This window comes from Enhydra lutris, unplaced genomic scaffold (assembly GCF_002288905.1).
Source record: "Enhydra lutris kenyoni isolate GAN:26980312 unplaced genomic scaffold, ASM228890v2 scaffoldscaffold269, whole genome shotgun sequence".
In the NCBI taxonomy this organism is placed as follows: Eukaryota; Metazoa; Chordata; class Mammalia; order Carnivora; family Mustelidae; genus Enhydra; species Enhydra lutris.
The window spans coordinates 1-20,940 of NW_019154353.1; the positions used below are offsets into that span (position 1 = coordinate 1).

Here is a 20,940-nt window from a genome sequence, read left to right on the forward strand (position 1 = left end):
GAGCATTTTTTCATGTGTCTGATAGCCATTTGTATGTCTTCATTGGAGAAGTGTCTGTTCATATCTTCTGCCCATTTTTTTTATATGATTGTCTGTTTTGAGTGTGTTGAGTTTGAGGAGTTCTTTACAGATCCTGGATATCAACCTTTTGTCTGCACTGTCATTTGCAAATATCTTCTCCCATTCCGTGGATTGCCTCTTTGTTTTGTTGACTGTTTCCTTTGCTGTGCAGAAGCTTTTGATCTTGATGAAGTCCCAAAAGTTCATTTTCACTTTTGTTTCCTTTGCCTTTGGAGATATATCTTGAAAGAAGTTGCTGTGGCTGATACTAGGAAGATCTTTAAACTAGGGATCCAATTTCTTTCTTTTTTTTTTTTTTTAAGGCATGTAGATGCTCTTTTATTATGTTTTTAAGATTATTTATTTATTTGACAGACAAAGATCACAAGTAGGCAGAGAGGCAGGCAGAGAGGAGGGGAAGCAAGCTCCCTGCCGAGCAGGGAGCCCGATGTGGGGCTCAATCCCACACACTGAGATCACGACTGGAGTTGAAGGCAGAGGCTTTAACCACTGAGCCACCCAGGTGCCCCGAGATCCAATTTCTTTAAGTTATTATCATTTTAAAAATAATGTCTCTAATAATGTCAGACTACTTTTTTTTTTAAGATTTTATTTATTTATTTGACAGACAGATCACAAGTAGGCAGAGAGGCAGGCAGAGAGAGAGGGGGCAGGCTCCCCGCTGAGCAGAGAGCCTGATGCAGGGCTCGATCCCAGGACCCTGGGATCATGACCTGAGCTGAAGGCAGAGGCTTTAACCCACTGAGCCACCCAGGCGCCCCAGACTATTTTTTTCTGATGTGAATCGAGCCACAACCAGATTAACACTTGTCCATTTTTTCCCTTTACTTCCAAACTTCTGGTATTCTTGTTTTAGCTGTGTCTCTGCCAAAGAGCATTATCACTTGACATTTTAAAAAATTCATCCTGGGCGCCTGGATCACTCCATTAGTTAAGTGTCTGCCTTCAGTTCAGGTCATGATCCCAGGGTCCGGGGATTGGGGTCCCGGGATTGAGCCCTGAGTCCAGGTCCCTGCTCAGCAGGGAGTCTGTTTTTCCCCTTACACTTCCCCCTGCTCATCTCTCTCTCTCTTAATCAATTGGTTGAGCGTCTGCCTTCAGTTCAGGTCATGATCCCAGGGTCCTGGGATCGAGGGCTGCTTTGGACTCCCTGCTTGGTTGGGAATCTGCTTCTCCCTGTTCCTCTGCCCATCCCCCCCCCCAATAAAACAAAACAAAAATTTCATCTTTACATATCCTATTATTGTCATATATTTTAATCACTCCCATAAGACATTTTACTATTTTATAATTAACTTAGATATTTATCACTTCGCTATTTTTTCTTATATTTCATACCTAAAATGTGGGATTATGTCCTTTTCAGTTAAAGCACATCTTTAGGATTTTTATGGTCTGCTGCTAGCCAATTACTTTTATCTAACAAATGTATTTAACCCTCACTTTTTTTTTAAAAAATATTTTATTTATTTATTTGACAGAGATCACAAGTAGGCAGAGAAGCAGGCAGAGAGAGAGGAGAGCCCGATGCTAAGCAGAGAGCCCGATGTGGGGCTTGATCCCAGAACCCTGGGATCATGACCTGAGCCAAAGGCAGAGGCTTTAACCCACTGAGCCACCCAGGTGCCCCTAACCCTCACTTTTTAATAAAGATTTTATTTATTAGAAAAAGAGCATGGGTGGGGGCAGGGAGGGGTAGAGGGAGAGGGAGAAGCCCGCTCCCTGCTGAGCAGAAAGCTTGATGTGAGACTCAAGACCCTGAGATCATGACCTGAGCCAAAGGCAGATGCTTAACCAACTGAGCCACCCAAGTACCCCTTAGCCCTTATTTTTAAGATATTTTATGTTTTATCCCTCTCTTCCACTAGTATGACATGAGAAAAAATAACCAAAATGAAGGCAACAAAGCATACAAAGGGCACACAAAAGAAGCTAGTAAAAATAAATCCAAATAGATCAGTAACTATGACTAAAAATAAATGAACAATGACAAAGAAAAAGCATATTATTTTATTAATAGTATTATATTAATATAATATATTAATATAATAATAATTATTATATTACTATTCTATAAAATGTGCATGAACTTAAAAAAAAATAAATGAACTAAATACTCGAAAAAGTTCAGGTGCCCCCATGTACTAGTAAAGAATGTATTTTGTTGTTGTTGGGTGCAGTTTCTATATATGAGCAAGAGATTACTGTCTGTGAATTGATGTCTTTCATAAACCATAAAAACTCCTCAAGTATCCAGATAGCTTCTGTCCCATTTCTTCTTCTCTCCTTCTGGAAATCTGATTGCACAAATGTTACCTTCTTTTAAAAAAAACCTTTTTTTAAGTAGTTCTCCATGCCCAACATGTGACTCGAACTCATGGCTCTGAGTTCAAGCGTCATGAGTTCAAGCGTCACATACTCTACAAACTGAGCCAGCCAGGTGCCTAACAAATGTTACCTTCTTGTATCAATCTTTACCTGTCTTTCAAATTTCTTTTCTCTTTTCTTCTCTGCACTACATATGGATTTTTCTTTAAGTAGGCTTCACACTAGGCACTTTTTTTTAAAAAAGTAGATTCAACACTCTTGGGGCACCTGGCTGGCTCAGTGGGTTAAGTAGGTTCAACACTCTTGACCCTAAGATCAAGACCTGAGCTGAGATCAAGAGTTGGATGCTTAATTTACTGAACCGCCCAGGTGCCCCCACATGGATTTCTTTAGATCTACCTTTGTGTCTAATCTGTTGTTAGACTCCTTAAATTTTCGTTTCCCAGCATCTAGTAACTTTTATCTCCTGCTCTATATTTTACCCTATCTTACATTTAGTTCGTAGTATATGATAAGTCCAATATTTATTTATTTATTTGAGAGAGAGCAGGTTCCACACCCAGGACAGAGCAGGGCACAGGGCTAGATCTCATGACCTGGAGATCATGACCTGAGCCAAAATCAAGAGTTGGACACTTAACTGACTGAGCCACCCAGGTGCCCCAAGCTTAACATTTAAAGACTTTATGAGTCTGCTTCTGCTCATATCCAATCACACTGTTTTATTTCTTTATGTGTTTTGTAATTTGAATTCTGAGTCGATGATGGGTTCCTTCATAGGATTTCCATTTGCTTACGCCAGGAGCCTAAAACACTACTAGCGTACGACCATTACAAACTAAATTCTTGTTTTGAGTTTTTTAGAATCTTTATTCCTTTGAGTTGTATGAATTTGAGTCACACTGCTAAGCACCGTAATAGAAAATAAATAGTTCTAACTTTGGCACAAAGACCTAAAGGACTAGAGGGGTTAGAATAAGCCACTTATCTCTACAAGGTTACTTCTTGTTCATGACCCAGACTTAGATGAGGATAATTAATTTAGGGTGAAATATATAAAGATATATAAATAAAAATGTGTATTAAATATACGTAGTCAGTGCATATAAACCTGTCTATAAACCATCTCAGCTGTTAGAGCACTTGTTTGTCATCAGATATGTGGCTAATAATTGTATTTCAAAGAAGTATAGTCACTGAAAAGAAAAAGAAGTTGTCTTAAACTTGTAGTAATTCTAAGATATTCTTCTTGTTACGAATTACCAGTTGATGGAGCGCCTGGGTGGCTCAGTTGTTAAGTGTCTGGTGCCTTTGGCTCAGGTCATGATCCCAGGGTCCTGGGATAGAGGCCTGAATTGGGCTCCCTGCTTCTCCCTTTCCCACTTCCCCTCCCCTCTCTCACTGTTACTCTGTCAAATCAATAAAAATAAAATCTTAAAAAAAAAAAAATTACCAGTTGAATCTGTAAATACTGACAACTTTTCTCGATGCAAGAATATTCTTCAGTTACCACTATATATTTTAAAGCATTTTAACATTTATATCATTCAAATCAAATGTAATAATTAACACAATACAGGAAAACTTCGAGTAAAATTATTTTATTTAGTTTTAATATCCATCACCAACAGCTTGAAATAAGAATTTCCATGGTCTTCAATTAAGCCGTATCCCACTTTCTTTTAGAATGTCTTGTTTTTCATTAAAATAATTTCTAAACCACTCTATGTGTTCAATCTTCTGTTTAACACTCAGGTATGGGTTTTTGGAAAGGCCACAGGTTACCAGCTCCATGAAGTGGCGAATTGGTCCTTGTTTTGGAAAATCTTTCAGGTGTTTATCCAGAAATACATGTTCATGAAATTCTGAACCATCATCATCAAAACCTAGGAAATGAGATAAAATACAATTTTGAAGTAAAATCTCTATTGCAAAATTAGCACTAATGACTATTACAGTTAAAGCCATCAACTTTGGAGTTAGACCTAGGTTTGCCTACCAATTTAACAACTGTGTGACCGGGCAAATTAATTAACTTCTCTGAGCATCAGTTTTCAGGTATAAAATGAGGATTAAAATAGAACCTTCTTCATGGGGTTTCTGTAAAGATTACATAGATACAAAGCTTATAAAACTCTTATAATGCCTAGCACATTATAAATGTTCATTATAAATGTTCACATTATGATTCGTATTATAAATGTTCAAAGTGTAGCAGCAGTTACTGCTAATAAAAACTTCAGTTCTACAGCAACCACTAAGAAAACTACACAAACTACACAAAAAAGTTATATAAATAAAACAAAATAGAATCTTAAAACATGTTCAAGCAGCTCACAGGGAGCCCCCCCCCCAAAAATGTAATGAGAAATAGAGAAAATGAAAAGAAAACAAGTAATAAAATTGGAGACTTAAGTCCTAACAAATCAATAATTACTTCAGATGTAAATGGTCTAAATACACCAATCAAAAGATAAAGATTGGAGAGTGAATATAAAATCATGCATCCAATGATATGCTTTCTATAAGAAACTCACTTCAAACACAAAATCAGAAGATTGAAAATAAAAGGATGGAGAAAAATACATCTTGTTAACATTAATTTTTTTAAAAAAGCAAGCGTGAGTGGTTATATGATTATCAGACAAAAGAGACTTCAGAGCAAAACAAAAAAAATTACTAGGGAGAAAGAAAAACATCTCAATTAGAAAATTAGCCAAGATAAAGAAGAACTGAACAACAACAACAAACATTATCAAACTGACGTCTACGAACACTCCACCAAACTATTTCAGATACAAAATCTTTCCAGGAGTTCATGCAGCATTCACCTAGCTGGACCACATCTTGGGTCACAAACCGCAACACATTTAAAGTAAGTGGAGTAATACACAGTACATGCTCAGATCATAATGGAATCAAACTAGAAATCAGTAACAGAAAGACAATAGGAAACAGTTAAAGATCAAGCAATATACTGAAAAAACCCTCAGAATTGAATGAAAATGAAAACACAACAAATTAAAATTTGTGGGACTCGGCTAATGTAGTGCTACGAGGGATAAATACGGCACTAAATGAATACAGATGAAGAGGGAAAGTCTTGATCAATAACCTAAGTTCCCACCTCAAGAACTAGCAAAAGAGCAAAATATTCTAAAGCAAGCAAAGGAAGGAAATAATAAAGATAACATCCAACATCAATAAAATTGAGAATAAAAAAATAGAGAAAGATCAACAAAACCAATACTAGTTCCTATCAAAATCTCAGTAAAGTTTTGCCAACAAATTTATTCTAAAATTTATATGGAAAGGCATAAGTCCTAGAATATTATAACAATCTTGAAAGAGAAGAATAAAATGGGAGCAATAATGCTAAGATTTACTGAAATAGCTACAATAATCAAAAGTGTGGTATTGGCAGACGGACAAACAGATTGATGGGACAAAAGGGACGGCCCAGAAATAGACCCTGTTATGGACTGAATCGTATATCCTCAAAATTAATAGGTTGAGGTCCTAATCCCCAATGTGACTATATTTAGAGACAGGACCTTTAAGGAGGTAATTAAGGTTAAATGAAGTTTTAACAGTGGATCCCTGATCCCTCCTATCGGGGCTTGATCTCACAACCCTGAGATCACGACCTGAGCTGCAATCAAGAGTCAGATGCTTAACCGACTGAGCCACCCAGGTGCCTCAATGCAACCAAAGATTTAATAAAGGTCTAGAATATATAAAACAAAACAAAACAAAACAAAACACCTCCCAAAGCTCTATAATAAGAAAACCAAACAATCCAATTAGAGAATGGGCAAAAAACAAGAACAGACATTTCACTGAAAAAGATATATAGCAAACACACACAAGAAAAATGTGGTCAACCTCTCGACCCATTAGGGAAATGCAGATTAAAACCACAATGAGCTATCAATACACATCTATCAGAATGTAAACACATCTAAAAGAAAAACAGCGACAACATCAAATGCTGGTGAGAATGAGAAGCCAGATGGTTCACATATTGCTGGTGAGAATAAAAATGGCATAGCCACTCTAGAAAACAGTTTGGAAGCTTCTTTAAAAAAATTAAACACACAGGAGATCCCTGGGTGGCTCAGCTGGGTAAGTGTCTGACTTCAGCTCAGGTCATCTCAGGGCTCTGGGATGAAGTAGTGTGTCAGGCTCCTCCCAAGCCCTGGGCAGGGAGTCTATTTCTCCCTTTCTCTCTTCCTCTGTCCTTCCCCTGGCTCATGCTGCACTCTCTTTTTCTCTCTCTCTCAAATGAACAAATAAGTAAAATCTTTAAAAAACAGAAACAAAACACACAGAACTAAACATGTAGGGCGCCCCGCTGGCTCAGTTGGTAGAACATGTGATTTTGATCTTGGGGTTGTGAGTTTGAGCCCCATGTTGGGTGTAGATATTATAAATAAATAAACTTTAAGAAAATAAAAAAGAAAATAAAAACTAAACATGCAGCTACCGTATGATGAAACAATTTCACTCCTGGGTATTTACCCCAAGGAAATAGAAATTTACATTCATACAAAACTCTGTACAAAAATATTTATAGTACCTTTATTCATAATAGGCCCAAACTGCTAACAACCCAGATGTCTTTTACCAGGTGAATGCTTAAAGAAACTATAGGGCACATTCAAATCATGGACTACTACTCAATTAAAAAACAAACAAAAAACCTCAACCAACCAAACAACAAAAAACAAGGCACAAACATACTGATACATGCAACAATTGGCTAAATTTCCAGGTAATTAATCAGGCTGAGTGAAAAACAGTTAATTCCCAAAGGTTACACTCTATGGTTCTATTTGTATGTATTTCTTGTAATGACAAAATGACAAAATAGTGAATGAATTTAGTGATTGCCAGGGATCCAGGACTAAGAAGGGGAGGCAGTGGAAGGCAAGCAAGTGTGGCTTAGAAGGGCTCTAAGAGGGCTCTGAGATGATGGAACCGTATATCTTGACCGTGGTGGTGGTCTCCTGAGTCTACACATGTGATAAAATTGCACAGAACTAAATACACATGTATAAAGGAATACTTGTAAAGCTGGTGACATCTGCACTCGGTTGGAGAATTGTATCAATGCCAATTGCTTGGCTGTACTACCGTTCGGTTTTGCAGGAAGTTAACTATTGGGAGAAAATGGGTAGAGGCTACCTAGGATATTTATTATCTCTTCAGTGGCATGTGAATCTACAATTATCTCAAAATAAAAGGCTTAAAAGCTTTCTACTCACTTGGAGTTAGTTTATATTTACTGAAAGAGATTTAAAAAAATTTATTTGGATACTTAAAGATCTATACATTATTTTTATTTATTTTTAAAGATTTTATTTATTTATTGGACACAGAAAGAGAGATCACAAGCAGGCAGAGAGGCAGGCAGAGAGAGAGGGGGAAGCAGGCTCCCCGCTAAGCAGAGAGCCCGACGTGGGCCTTGATCCCAGGACTCCCAGATTATGACCTGAGCGGAAGGCAGAGAGGTTAACCCACTGAGCCACCCAGGTGCCCCTATACATTATTTTTATTAAAACTGAAGTAAATAAAAAATAAATCAAGGTGGTAGACAGATAAATGGCCACATATCGTATCACTCTCATGCTTCTAGACATTCCCCTTCACAATGTGATTTTGTCATTCTTTGCATAAATGGAGTCTGTTTCTCAAACCCTTGAATTCAGGGTTGGCAAGTGACCTGCTTTGGTCAATGGGCTATTACTCAACACAGTGCAAACACAGGCTTGAAAAGTACCTACACATCAATCCTTGCTCTTCCTTGCTGTTATGAACCCTACTACAGTCATGTGAAGAAGCCCAAGTTAGTCTTTGAGATGATGCGTGACAGATAACCCAGTTATCTCTACCTCCCCTGACAAGAGCTGGCACCCACAACCAGACATGTGAGACAGGCCACTCGAGAGGGAACTACCCGCAGCTAAGCTGCCAGAACTAACCAGAAAACCCATAAATTCAGGAGCAGTTGTAAGTTACTTGTTGTTTTACTAATTTTGGTGGTAGCATGTTATGTATCAAAAACTGATACATTTCCAAACTTACTGTACTTAACACTTTTTTGGTGGCATATATATGGCTAAAGAATATTCAAGAGCAAGACTCTGTTAACTGTGTAGTAGTAAAAACATGATTAAATTTAAAGTCAAAGTTAAGGCTAAAATAAAAATGCTTTTATCATCAATCCAATATATAATAACTACTACCAAATCTAAGTGGGAATAATGCCATCTAACTGCTCTTACGAATCTCTATGCTGGCAAAACAAAACAGAAGGGACAGTTATTAAAAATAACAACAACAACAACAACCTGGAAAAAAGCTACTTCAAAATGGAAAATAATTCATATGTTTTATGTGGTAAAACAACACACTGCAATTTTTTATATAAATGAAAAACACAACACTGGAAAGTAAAGCTGTCAACACAGGACACGTCATTTTGTCATTTTCAGTATTATGTTCAGAAACTGGCATGGCCCACCCCTAAAAATAAAACACTTTTCCCTCAAAGCATCAGAGTAAATCTTCATGAAGCTAACTATTAGTACAGAGAGCATGACATTTTATTAATCTTAAAATTTAAAAATAAGAAGTACAGAAGAATATTATTAAACTGTTGAGGCTTCAAATTCTAATGCCACTCTCTTAAAGTATTCTCAAGTTCCAAACTGTATACTGAGGGGAGTGATCAAAGTGAGAAAGTTTCCACAGTTCTTTTCCTGTTTTTCATTTCAATAACAATTGCCTCAAAGAGCTGGAAATGAGATACCTCCCTTTCCCACCCTGAAGCATCAATAATATGTACAAGTGTATATGGAAACTTGTCACATTTATCTCCCTAACCTGGCCAAAAGACATGTTTTGTTTTGTTTTTTCTTTTTGTAAAAATTAAACTTGCTCAAAACCCAGGTCAAATTTAAGATACATTTCTTTGGAGTTTGGACATTCAAGATTTTGATGAACTGAAGTGTTTTTTTTTTTGTTGTTGTTGTTGTTGTTTTTTTTTAAAGATTTTATTTATTTATTTGACAGAGATCACAAGTAGGCAGGGAGGCAGGCAGGGAGAGAGGAGGAAGCAGGCACTCTGCTGAGCAGAGAGCCTGACACGGGGCTCGATCCCAGGACCCCGGGATCATGACCTGAGCCGAAGGCAGAGGCTTTAACCCACTGAGCCACCCAGATGCCCCGAAGTGTTTTATCTTTGATGACAATGTACACTAACCCTTACTTTCCTGTTATCCTATTTGGTGGTTCCTAGAAAATACACATCCTTACTAACAGTTTAAGATTTAAGATCCTTGCAGTATAGTAAAACCCTCTCATAATATTGTTGTAGGAACAGAGATGATGATGGTTGATGATGCTTTACTTGTAAAACCTCACTTGATTTTCAGAAGAATCACCTGAATTCAGAAGAAGAATAAATTTTATTTTTATTCCCATCATTTTATAGACAGGGGAAGTGAGGCTTAGTGAGATTAAGCATACAACTCACTCAAAACTTGAACCCCTAACCACTGTCTCACCTAAATAAAGTCACATGTTCGGGCACCTGGGTGGCTCAGTTGGTTAAGAGTCTGCCTTCCACTATGGTCATGATCCCAGAATCCTGGGATCAAGCCCCTAATCAGACTCCCTACTCAGAAGATAATCTGCTTCTCCTTCTATCCCTCACTCCATTCATGCTCTCTCTCTCTCTCTCATAAATAAATAAATAAAATCTTAAAAGAAAAAAGTCACATTATTCTACCTCAATATTGTGTTTTACAACCATATTTTTAATTATGATGACTCAGAACACCCACGTTTCATCAAATAAGGAAATTTTCCCTTAATATCACACACTGCATTCTGCTAATTTTTTCTTTTAAAATTCTGTGTTCATACAGAAGGGACATGAACTAACGTTTATTTACATGTATTATACACTAAGAACTGTGCTGAGCAACTCAAATAACTTTGCCTTAGTTCTTACATTCTTCCAATGAGGTACCTTTAATTTTACAGATGAGGAAACTGATCTGGTTTTTTAACCTTGGGAGGTTAAACTGTTTTCTCAAAGGCAAATGTCTAATCACTGAGAGAGCTAGATCTGTACTCTGGTTTGCACAACTGAAAAGTCCTTGGGCTTTTTTTTTCACCCTTCCCTGATACCTACCCGAGTATGGGAAACATAATACTTTTTTTTTTTAACTTTTTTTTAAAAGATTTTATTTATTTATCTACTTGAGAAAGAGCAAGCGTGAGCGACTACAAGCAGGGAGAGCAGCAGGGGCAGAGGCAGAGGGAGAAGCAGGCTCCCCACTGATCAGGGAGCCTGATGTGGGTCTTGATCCCAGGACCCTGGGATCGTGACCTGAGCTGAAGGCAGATGTTTAACCGACTTAGTCACCCAGGTGCCCCTGGAAAGCATAATACTTTGAGAAATATACATTTTATATACACCAGGTGAAACACAGCAACATAGCATCCTTTATGACTGCATATACCATACAAATCCACAAAATATGCAGTATTTATTAAAGGAATTATCAGTCTCTAAAAAGTTTTCCTACACAAAGTAGTAATTTATGAAGATATAAGACAAAATATTTCTGATACTTAAGCTTCCATTCCACTTATTAATCCAAACAAATGAAAGATTATAAAAAAATAAAATGTTACAATGACAGCATACTACTACAAAGGTTAAAATATGGACTACATTTTCCTAAGACTTACTGCGATGTTTACATTTCCTAGCTAACAGTACCATAAAAGTAAGTGAATCTCTTCTAATTGAAAATACACCTAAAAAAAAAAAAGCATAAGAAATAAATTGCATAGTAATACTGTTTTCCTTTTGAGTGAGGGAGAAGTAATATCTCCAGAATAATCTTCAGGAAAGTAGATAACATAGCATCTAGTAGGTCAAAGAACCTACGTATGGAGCCAGAGTTCCAAAAAATCTTGAAGTCTTCTAACATTTTTGCTTTGAGTAGCATTTAAGCACAAGAACCTTACATCTCATTAGTGCAATAGTTTTATGAGTAAAAGATAACCAGCATAAAACTTAAGAGTTGTAATGTTCTCTAAAACCAAAATATCATCTCATACCCAAGATTTTTTTTTTTTTATATTTTATTTATTTATTTGACACAGAGAGAGAGAGAGATCACAAGTAGGTAGAGCAGCAGGCAGAGAGAGAGGGGGAAGCAGGCTCCCTACAGAGCAGAGAGCCCGATGCGGGGCTCGATCCCAGGACCCCGAGACCATGACCTGAGCCGAAGGCAGTGGCTTAATCCACTGAGCCACCCAGGCGCCCCTCATACCCAAGATTTAATGTATGAGAAGATTTTCCAGGTAATCTCCTGCTTAGTTTAGGAAACTGTCATCATTTGTAGTCAACACCTTCACGTCACATAGGAATTCATGACACGGGGCACCTGGGTGGCTCAGTCATTATGCATCTGCCTTTGGCTCAGGTCATGATCCCAGGGTCCTGGGTTCGAGCCTCGCATCGGGCTCCCTGCTCGGCAGGAAACCTGCTTCTCCCCCTCTCACTCCCCCTACTTATGCTCCCTCTCTCGCTGTGTCTCTGTCAAATAAATAAAATCTTAAAAAAAAAAAAAGAAATTCATGATACATTTCTACCATATGATTTTACTTGCTTTTAAAATTTTTATTATTTTTTTAAAACAGACTCCATGCCCAGCGCAGTCCAACACAGGGCTTAAGACATGAGCTGAGATCAAGAGTTGGACGTTTAAGGGCGCCTGGGTGGCTCAGTCGGTTAAGTGTCTGCCTTTGGCTCAGGTCATGATCCCAGGGTCCTGGGATGGGAGTCCCACATAAGGCTCCCTGCACAGCAGGGAGTTTGCTTCTCCCTCTGCCCCTCCCCTCCCACTCATGCTCTCTCTCAAATAAATAAGTAAAATCTTCCAAAAAAAAAAAAAAGAGTTGGACCCTTAACCAACTGAGCTTCCCTGGCGCCCCCTAGTTTTACTTCTTTATTTTTCTTATAAAAAACCCAGAATTAGGGGCGCCTGGGTGGCTCAGTGGGTTAAGGCCTCTGCCTTCAGCTCTGGTCATGATCCCAGGGTCCTGGGATCGAGCCCCACATTGGGCTCTCTGCTCGGCAGGGAGCCTGCTTCCTCCTCTCTCTCTCTCTCTGCCTGTCACTCAGCCTACTTGTGATCTCTGTCAAATAAATAAAATCTTTAAAACAAAAAAACCCCCAGAATTAAGTGAAATTCTAACTTAAAAAAAAAAAAACTGTCAAATTTCTTTTCAGACACCACAGAGATATTTATACAAAGTTTTGAAATTCATGTAAATATCTAGACTCTATAACTGAACACCAACCAGATTTAATCTCCATATGGAATTTTATAAACCTCTGAAATTAACTTACCAGCTTCATTGTTAATTGGAAACTCCCACAGCTTCCCCTCTTTCGTCCACTGGATCATCTCTGCAAAACCATTCTGAAGGGGCTGTTCATTTACCATGGCCAACTGCTTCGCAAATTCCACTTCCCAAAGTGAAGGTGCTGTCTCTACAATAACATTTCAAAATAATCACAAGTCAATGTATATATCTTTATTTTTAAAATGTTATAATAAACTCTAAATTAGTAATACATTTCAGGCCCTGAGGATTAAAATAAACAGTATATAATGAAAGGTCACTCACTGAGAGCTAAAGCTAAAGGAAGATGACAAAAAAGCCTACAGCGACAATTCCTGCAAGCCTTAGCATTTACTACACTGCTGGGTAAGCAAGCCCTAAAGTCTCACCATCCCCTCTACTGGAAAGAAAAAGGAATATGTATTTTGTTTAAGAATGTTTTCATGAATGTGAGTATTTTTTTTTAAAGATTTATTTATTTATTTTAGGGGCCCCTGGGTGGCTCAGTTGGTTAAGCGTCTGCCTTCAGCTCAGGTCATGATCCCAGGATTCTGAGATCAAGCCCCACATTGGGCTCTCTGCTCTGTGGGGAGCCTGTTTCTCCCTCTCCCACTCCCCCTGCTTGTGTTCTCTCTCTCACTGTGTCTCTCTCTCTCTCCGTCAAATAAATAAATAAAATCTTTGGAAAAACATATATATATTTATTTATTTGAGAGAGAAAGAGAGGGAGAGACTACGTGTGCAAGACAAAGAAGTGGGAAGGAAGAGAATCTTAAGCAGACTCTCCCTGAGCACAGAGCCCGCCGTCCAGGGCTGGATCTCATGGCCCTAAGAACATGACCTGAGCCAAAATCAAGAGTTGGATGTTTAAATGACTGAGCCACCAAGGTGTCCCATTAATGTATTTTTTACATAACATGTGACTTTAATATTTAAAGTCTAGCCTGTTTATCTTTATTTTTAGTCTGTCAAGATAAGTCACAATATACTACTATTAATGACCAAAGAAATTAAATTAACATAATAATGACGATACTACTAACGGATAAGGAGCACTTACTCTGCTAATGTTTTTTATGCATTAGTTCATCTCATCCTCACAACCAACTCTATGAGTAAGTTCATATAAGGTTAGCTTATGACCCCCATCATATCACTTTTTTTTTTTAAAGGTTTTATTTATTTATTTGACAGAGAGAGTTCACAAGTAGACAGAGAGGCAGGCAGAGAAGAGAGAAGAAAGCAGGCTCCCTGCTGAGCAGAGAGCCCAATGCGGGACTCCATCTCAGGACCCTGAGATCATGACCTGAGCCGAAGGCAGCGGCTTAACCCACTGAGCCACCCAGGCGCCCCATCATATCACGTTTCAATTATTTATTTGCTTTGGAAATTGAAGACATCTTTCAAAGATGAATCATATTTCCACCAGTCACTGCTGGTGGGAATGTAAAATGGTACAACCTCTTTGAAAAATAGTTTGGCAGCTTCTTAAAAAGTTAAAAATACACTTAGCATACAATTTCACTCCTAGATATTTACCCAAAACAAAACTATGTCTACACACAGACTTGTATCTGACAGTTCATGTACGACCACACCTAGGCTTAATTAGCCACATTTACAGAATAATCATAACAGGGGCGCCTGGGTGGCTCAGTGGATTAAAGCCTCTGCCTTCAGCTCAGGTCATGATCCCAGGGTCCTGGGATCGAGCCCCGCATCGGGCTCTCTGCTCGGCGGCGAGCCTGCTTCCACCCTCTCACTCTGCCTGCCTCTCTGCCTACTTGTGATCTCTCTCTGTCGAATAAATAAATAAAATAAAAAAAAAAAGAATAATCATAACAGCAAAATAATTATCAGTCCCATTTTATAGGTTTATTCAGTAGGCAATGATCAGCCCATGTCTTTTCTGTGATCACGATCATCACCACCATCATCACTGTCATTGCTAACGGCTGCAACTATGTCCTGAATGTCAACTGTGGTTTTGGCACTGTGCCTGACACTTGAATTACATTTAATCCTTGAGAGGTAGGCATTAGCCCTATTTTATAGATGGAGAACGGGAAACTCAGAAAGGTTAGTATGACAGAATCTGAATTTGAATAATCCACATCTATCAAATACCAAAATTCCTTCCATTAAGCTATATTGCCTCTCAGTTCTAAATTACTGCAGGGTAAGTAGAAAGGTCTATGACTACATCCTTTGCAGCAGTGGAACGAACCTGGAGGGAAGCAAAATGTGGGAATCATGGGACAAAAGAATTCATTCATTCTGTCAATAAATAATTACTGAATGCCAACTATACATCAGGCATTATTTTAAGTGGTAGAGAGACAGCAGTGAATAAAAACCTAATTTAAGTTTGTACGCAGTTGGTATTATACTTAACTGGGAACAAAAGACATTCTTTAGACTCAATCAAGTATAACTTATTAAAACAATACCTTCATTGAATTTTTTAAAAAAATTTTACTTATTCTTACTTAATCTAGAGATAGAGAGAACAGGGGGAGGAACAGAGGGAGAGAGACAAGCAAACTCCCTGCAACTTGGGACACATCAGGCTCCATCCCACAACCTTGAAATCATGACCTGAGCTGAAACCAAGAGTGGGATGCTTAATCAACTGAACTACCCAGGCGCCCCCTAGGGTAAATGTTAATAAATTTACCTTATGAGAGTACAATCATTTTATATTTTTTATAGAACACATAAAACCTCAGTTTTTGTAGGTTTCTTCCCTGCCAGCAAATTTCAGTTTTAAGAAATAGGATTTCTGATTTTAAAAAGCAAGCTGGCTCCTTCAAGAATCCAAGTGCCTCTCCTGGGTGTTCATTAGGTGGACAACCGCAGCTGCCCTGACAATAAATGCCCTTTTTTTTTTTTTTTAATTTCTTTTCAGCATAACAGAATTGGTTATACACCACACCCAGTGCTCCATGCAATACATGCCCTCCATATTACCCACCACCTGGCTCCTCCAACCTCCCACCCTCCGCCCCTTCAAAACCCTCAGATTGTTTTTCAGAGTCCATAGTCTCTCATGGTTCACCTCCCCTTCCAATTTCCCTCAAGTCCCTTCTCCTCTCCATCTCCCTATGTCCTCCATGTTATTTGTTATGCTCCACAAGTAAGTGAAACCATATGGTAATTGACTCTCTCTGCTTGACTTATTTCACTCAGCATAATCTCTTCCAGTCCCATCCATGTTGCTACAAAAGTTGGGTATTCATCCTTTCTGATGGATATATGTGTATATGGACCACATCTTCCTTATCCATTCGTCCGTTGAAGGGCATCTTGGTTCTTTCCACAGTTTGGCGACTGTGGCCACTGCTGCTATAAACATCGGGGTACAGATGGCCCTTCTTTTCACTACATCTGTATCTTTGGGGGAAATACCCAGTAGAGCAATTGCAGGGTCACAGGGAAGCTCTGTTTTTAATTTCTTAAGGAATCTCCACACTGTTCTCCAAAGCAGCTGTACCAACTTGCATTCCCACCAACAGTGTAAGAGGGTTCCCCTTTCTCCACATCCTCTCCTAACACACGTTGTTTTCTGTCATGCTAATTTTGGCCATTCTAACTGGTGTAAGGTGGTATCTCAATGTGGTTTTAATTTGAATCTCCCTGATGGCTAGTGATGATGAACATTTTTTGTGTCTGATAGCCATTTGTATGTCTTCATTGGAAAAGTGCCTGTTCATGTCTTCTGCCCATTTTTTGACATGAGTATCTGTCTTGTGTGTGTTAAGTTTGAGAAGTTCTTTATAGATCCTGGATATCAGCCTTTTGTCTGTACTGTCATTTGCAAATATCTTCTCCCATTCCGTGGGTTGCCTCTTTGTTTTGTTGACTGTTTTTCCTTTGCTGTGCAGAAGCTCTTGATCTTGATGAAGTCCCAAAAGTTCAATTTCGCTGTTGTTTCCTTTGCCTTTGGAGACATATCTTCAAAGAAGTTGCTGTGGCTGATATCGAAGAGGTTACTGCCTATGTTCTCCTCTAGGATTCTAATGGATTCCTGTCTCACGTTGAGGTCTTTTATTCATTTTGAGTTTATCTTTGTGTGCAGTGTAAGAGAATGGTCGAGTTTCATTCTTCTACATATAGCTGTCCAATTTTCCCAGCACCATTTATTGAAGAGACTGTCTTTTTTCCATTGTATATTTTTTTCCTAATAAATGCCCTTTTAGATGCAAGTGTAACAGCTGCCACATCAACAGGGGAGAGGTAATCTACTCTCCATAACCGCACATTTTATTGTGCTTTTTTCAAGTAGCTTGTTAGAATCATCTAAGAGTGTGTGTGTGTGTGTGTGTGTGTGTGTGTGCACGCATTTCGTATCCCCCCCCCCTTTTTTAAAGATTTTATTTATTTATTTGACAGAGATCACAAGTAGGCGGAGAAGCAGGCAGAGAGAGAGGGAAGCAGGTTCCCCGCTGAGCAGAGAGCCCGACGCGGGGCTCAATCCCAGGACCCTGAGATCATGACCAGAGCCGAAGGCAGAGGCTTAACCCACTGAGCCACCCAGGCACCCCCCGCCTTTTTAAAGGTAATCTCAACACCCAATGTGGGGCTTGAACCCAGGACCCCAAGATCCAGTTACATGCTCTGAGAACTAAGCCAGCCAGATGCCCCTTGTACTTCCTGTCCATCATACAGGACAGAAAGCAGTTTTCGCGTTAAGAGAAGGCAAGTTGTTCTCTTAGTTTCTCCTTTAGTTTAAAAGAACAAACACTGATTGAATTAACTCCTTTCCTCTATGGATTGATATTTCATAGCTCCGTTTGTTCAAAAAAAGCATTTATTTAAAAAAAATTTTTAAAGCATTTATGATTTAAGGTAGTTAATTCCTATGATTCGTCAGCTACTGGCTAGGTGTTGCTGGGCATACAAAAATCAGTGAAACCCAACCCCTAATATCTAGCGGTTTACTGAATAGTGGGAAAAATCAGATGTTTATATAAGTAACTATGATAGATTAAATGAGCCATTGGAGGCAGGCCACGGAACTTAAATATCAATTACAAAATTATCAAGCCTAAAGCTAACTTATAACCTTTGGAAATGAAAGCCACTTGTATGCTGAAGACCATTTGTATTGAGCTTCCCGTTTATCTGAGTTTATCAGTAAACCATACTTAATGTCAAGCAAGAGGACACTCTTACATCTCTTTTAATTAGACTTAAATGGTGATTATGAAAGATTTGACCTCTTACCCAAAGGGATAAGTACATGGAACAAGGATGGTGTGTTTAAAAAAAAAAAACACAACCACCACAAATCTGCTAAATATATTTCCTGAATGCTCTTCTTCCCAGCTCCTAAACAATCACTAAGTCACTTCATTAAATTCTACAAATGCTATCTCCCTTTTTTTTTTTTTTTAAATATTGTATTTATTTATTTGAGACTAAGGCAGAGGCTCAATGACTGAACCACCCAGGGTCCCCCTCCGCGCCCCCATCTCCTCTTCTAGAGAGCAAGCTGCCTTAGGGCAGAAACCATAGTTTATCTTTTGTAATAGCATAGTTGCAAATAGAGGGTGATAGTTAATGTTCTAACCCAAATCAGTAGCCAACTGCTCGCTCTGGATTCAAGAAAGTGGTAGTACTTACCTCCCACTGTCTCACAGAATGCAGCATTTCAAGGGAGGAATCTGGCCAAGACTAGCAATGGCAACAATTACATTCATAAGCAGGATCCAGGCCAATGCCAGGATGGATTATTAAAATACCTCACATTGAGCAATCAAAACATTAAGGACTTTTTTTTTTGAAAGATGGAATGTTTCTACACCTGAGAAATCATGTTCTTAACAAACCTGTTTCAGGTGGCTCTTCAGTAACTGCCTTAAGGTCAAAAATATTAAGTCTCTTCCCTTTGAGCATATTTTTCCTAAGACTGAAAAAGAAAAAAAAATTTAACTTAATATTTTTACAATGGCCAACAAAAAATTGAGAAAACTATTCTATTATTATCATTTTTAACGATTTTATTTATTTATTTGACACAGAGAGAGACACAGCGAGAGAGAGAACAGAAGCAGGGGGAGTGGGAGAGGGAGAAGCAGGCTTCCCTTCCCGCCAAGCAGGGAGCCCAATGTGGGGCTTGATCCCAGGACCCTGGGATCATGACCTGAGCCAAAGCAGATGTTCAATGATTGAGCCACCCAGGCCCCCTTAAGAAAACTATTTTATATGAAATACTCAATGTAGAAATTAAAAATAATTCCACTGGGGTGCCTGGGTGGCTTAGGTCATGAATCCAGGGTCCTGGGATGAGCTCTGCACCAGGCTCCCTCCTCAGCGGGAAGCCTGCTTCTCCCCCTCCCACATCCCCTGCCTGTGTTTCCTCTCTCAATGTGCCTCTCTCTGTCAAATAAATAAATAAAATCCCTAAAAATAAATAAATAAATAAATGAATGAATGAATGAATGAATGAATAAATAAAAATTCCACTGACCCACAACAGACATTTTAACTAAATTGCCACATCATAAGAACGGATAACTAAAAACTGGAACAAATGCACTTGAATTTTTGCATCATGATACAATAAAGCAGTTTAAGTAGTTCAATTTCCAAAATATCTAACTGAAAAGATTAATTTTACATAATTTTATGTGATCCATTTCATATTAAGGTTTTAGAAAATTCAACATTAGAAAGCTATTAAAATATGCTAAATTAAAAGTTGTTAAAGTCAACAGTTGTCTTAGTTTAAGGGCAGAAAACACTGCATGTTTAATTCCAAACTATAATTATAAAAGATGGCACAGATAAATCAAAAAATTCCTACTTATAAAGCAATCATTCTGTAATTTTAACATAATGATTAACTTTCTTTACATAACATTTTAAATTAACTATTAAAATTAATGTCAGAGAGTTAATAGGTAACTTTTCCTTGTATATTTTAATCAACTGCTTTATGCATCAATTCACATTCATACTTGAATAAATTTACTGGGAGATTAAAAACCAGTTCAAAACTGGATAATCAGGGGCGCCTGGGTGGCTCAGTGGGTTAGAGCCTCTGCCTTCGGCTCAGGTCATGATCCCAGGGTTCTGGGATCGAGCCCCACATCGGGCTCTCTGCTCCGCAGGGAGCCTGCTTCCTCCTCTCTCTCTCTCTCTCTCTGCCTGCCTCTCTGCCTGCTTGTGATCTCTGTCTGTCAAGTAAATAAATAAAATCTTAAAAAAAAAAAAAAAAACCAAAAAAGAAAACAAAAAAAAAAAACTGGATAATCAGTTTTAAAATAATTTTGAATTCTTGGGGCACCTGGGTGGCTCAGTCAGTTAAGTGTCTGCCTTTGGCTCAGGTCATGATCTCAGGGTCCTGGGATTGAGTTCCCCCACACTGGGCTCCCTGCTCAGTGAGGAGCCTGCTTCTCTATCTCAAATAATAAATAAAATAAATAAAATCTTTAAAATTTTTAAAATTCTTTTCTGAATCAAAATTTTTAATGAAATCACATTAACTGAAAAAATTCAACTACCATATTAAAATTAGATAAAGTAATCTCAAATCACTTAAGTTTTCCTTTAACAGATCCCCAAGTATTCTTAAACAAAGGTATTTATGCTCCCCAACTATTTTCAGTGCTTTTGGGTCCCTCTCCCCACCTGCACGCCCTCACTTTGCATCAGGTTAACAGGCTGATGGATTAAGGTAACTCACAGCAAAGAGGGAATGATTTGGTCAAGCATGGAATTTTAGAATGTACTAAAGAGAAAGGGAAGGGAACAGACATTTGCTGTGCATCTACTATATATAGTTGTCACATTTCTTTCCTATTTCTCAAGAAAGCCATTTAAGTCAGGCTTCAGTTTCAGCATTTTATAGATGAGGACACAGACCGACAAGACTATAAAAGTTGCCCCAGTCTCAGAATTAGGCAGTGGCATAATGCCAAGATTCTGAGGCAGGCCAGAGTGACTCCAAAGCCAGTGCTCGGTGCCTCACCCCTCTCAGATGTCTCTTCCTGAAGGAATTAGCCCAGGGTACATCTGTGGTGATTAGTCTAGGCCCGGATTGTCTCAGGCTGTCCCATGACAGATTAGGGTAAAAACCTGGTATCCCATCAC

General features: G+C 38.5%; 1 protein-coding gene across 2 annotated transcripts in view; it reads right to left on the reverse strand.

Moving 5' to 3' along the window:
* Window positions 1-3,994: 3,994 nt before the first annotated feature.
* LOC111140226 (mitochondrial ribosomal protein S31) overlaps window positions 3,995-20,940 on the reverse strand; it is a 33,840-nt gene continuing 16,894 nt past the window's right edge. The window contains exons 5-7 of one of the 2 annotated variants that reach the window (XM_022492555.1): window positions 18,675-18,754; window positions 12,848-12,991; window positions 3,995-4,295 (exon numbers count right to left, since the gene is read on the reverse strand). In XM_022492555.1, coding sequence (XP_022348263.1) covers window positions 4,066-4,295; window positions 12,848-12,991; window positions 18,675-18,754 — 454 coding nt within the window. In that variant the 3' untranslated portion in view covers window positions 3,995-4,065. The remainder of the gene's footprint in view (window positions 4,296-12,847; window positions 12,992-18,674; window positions 18,755-20,940) is intronic. The other variant, XM_022492554.1, reaches the window with a different exon arrangement.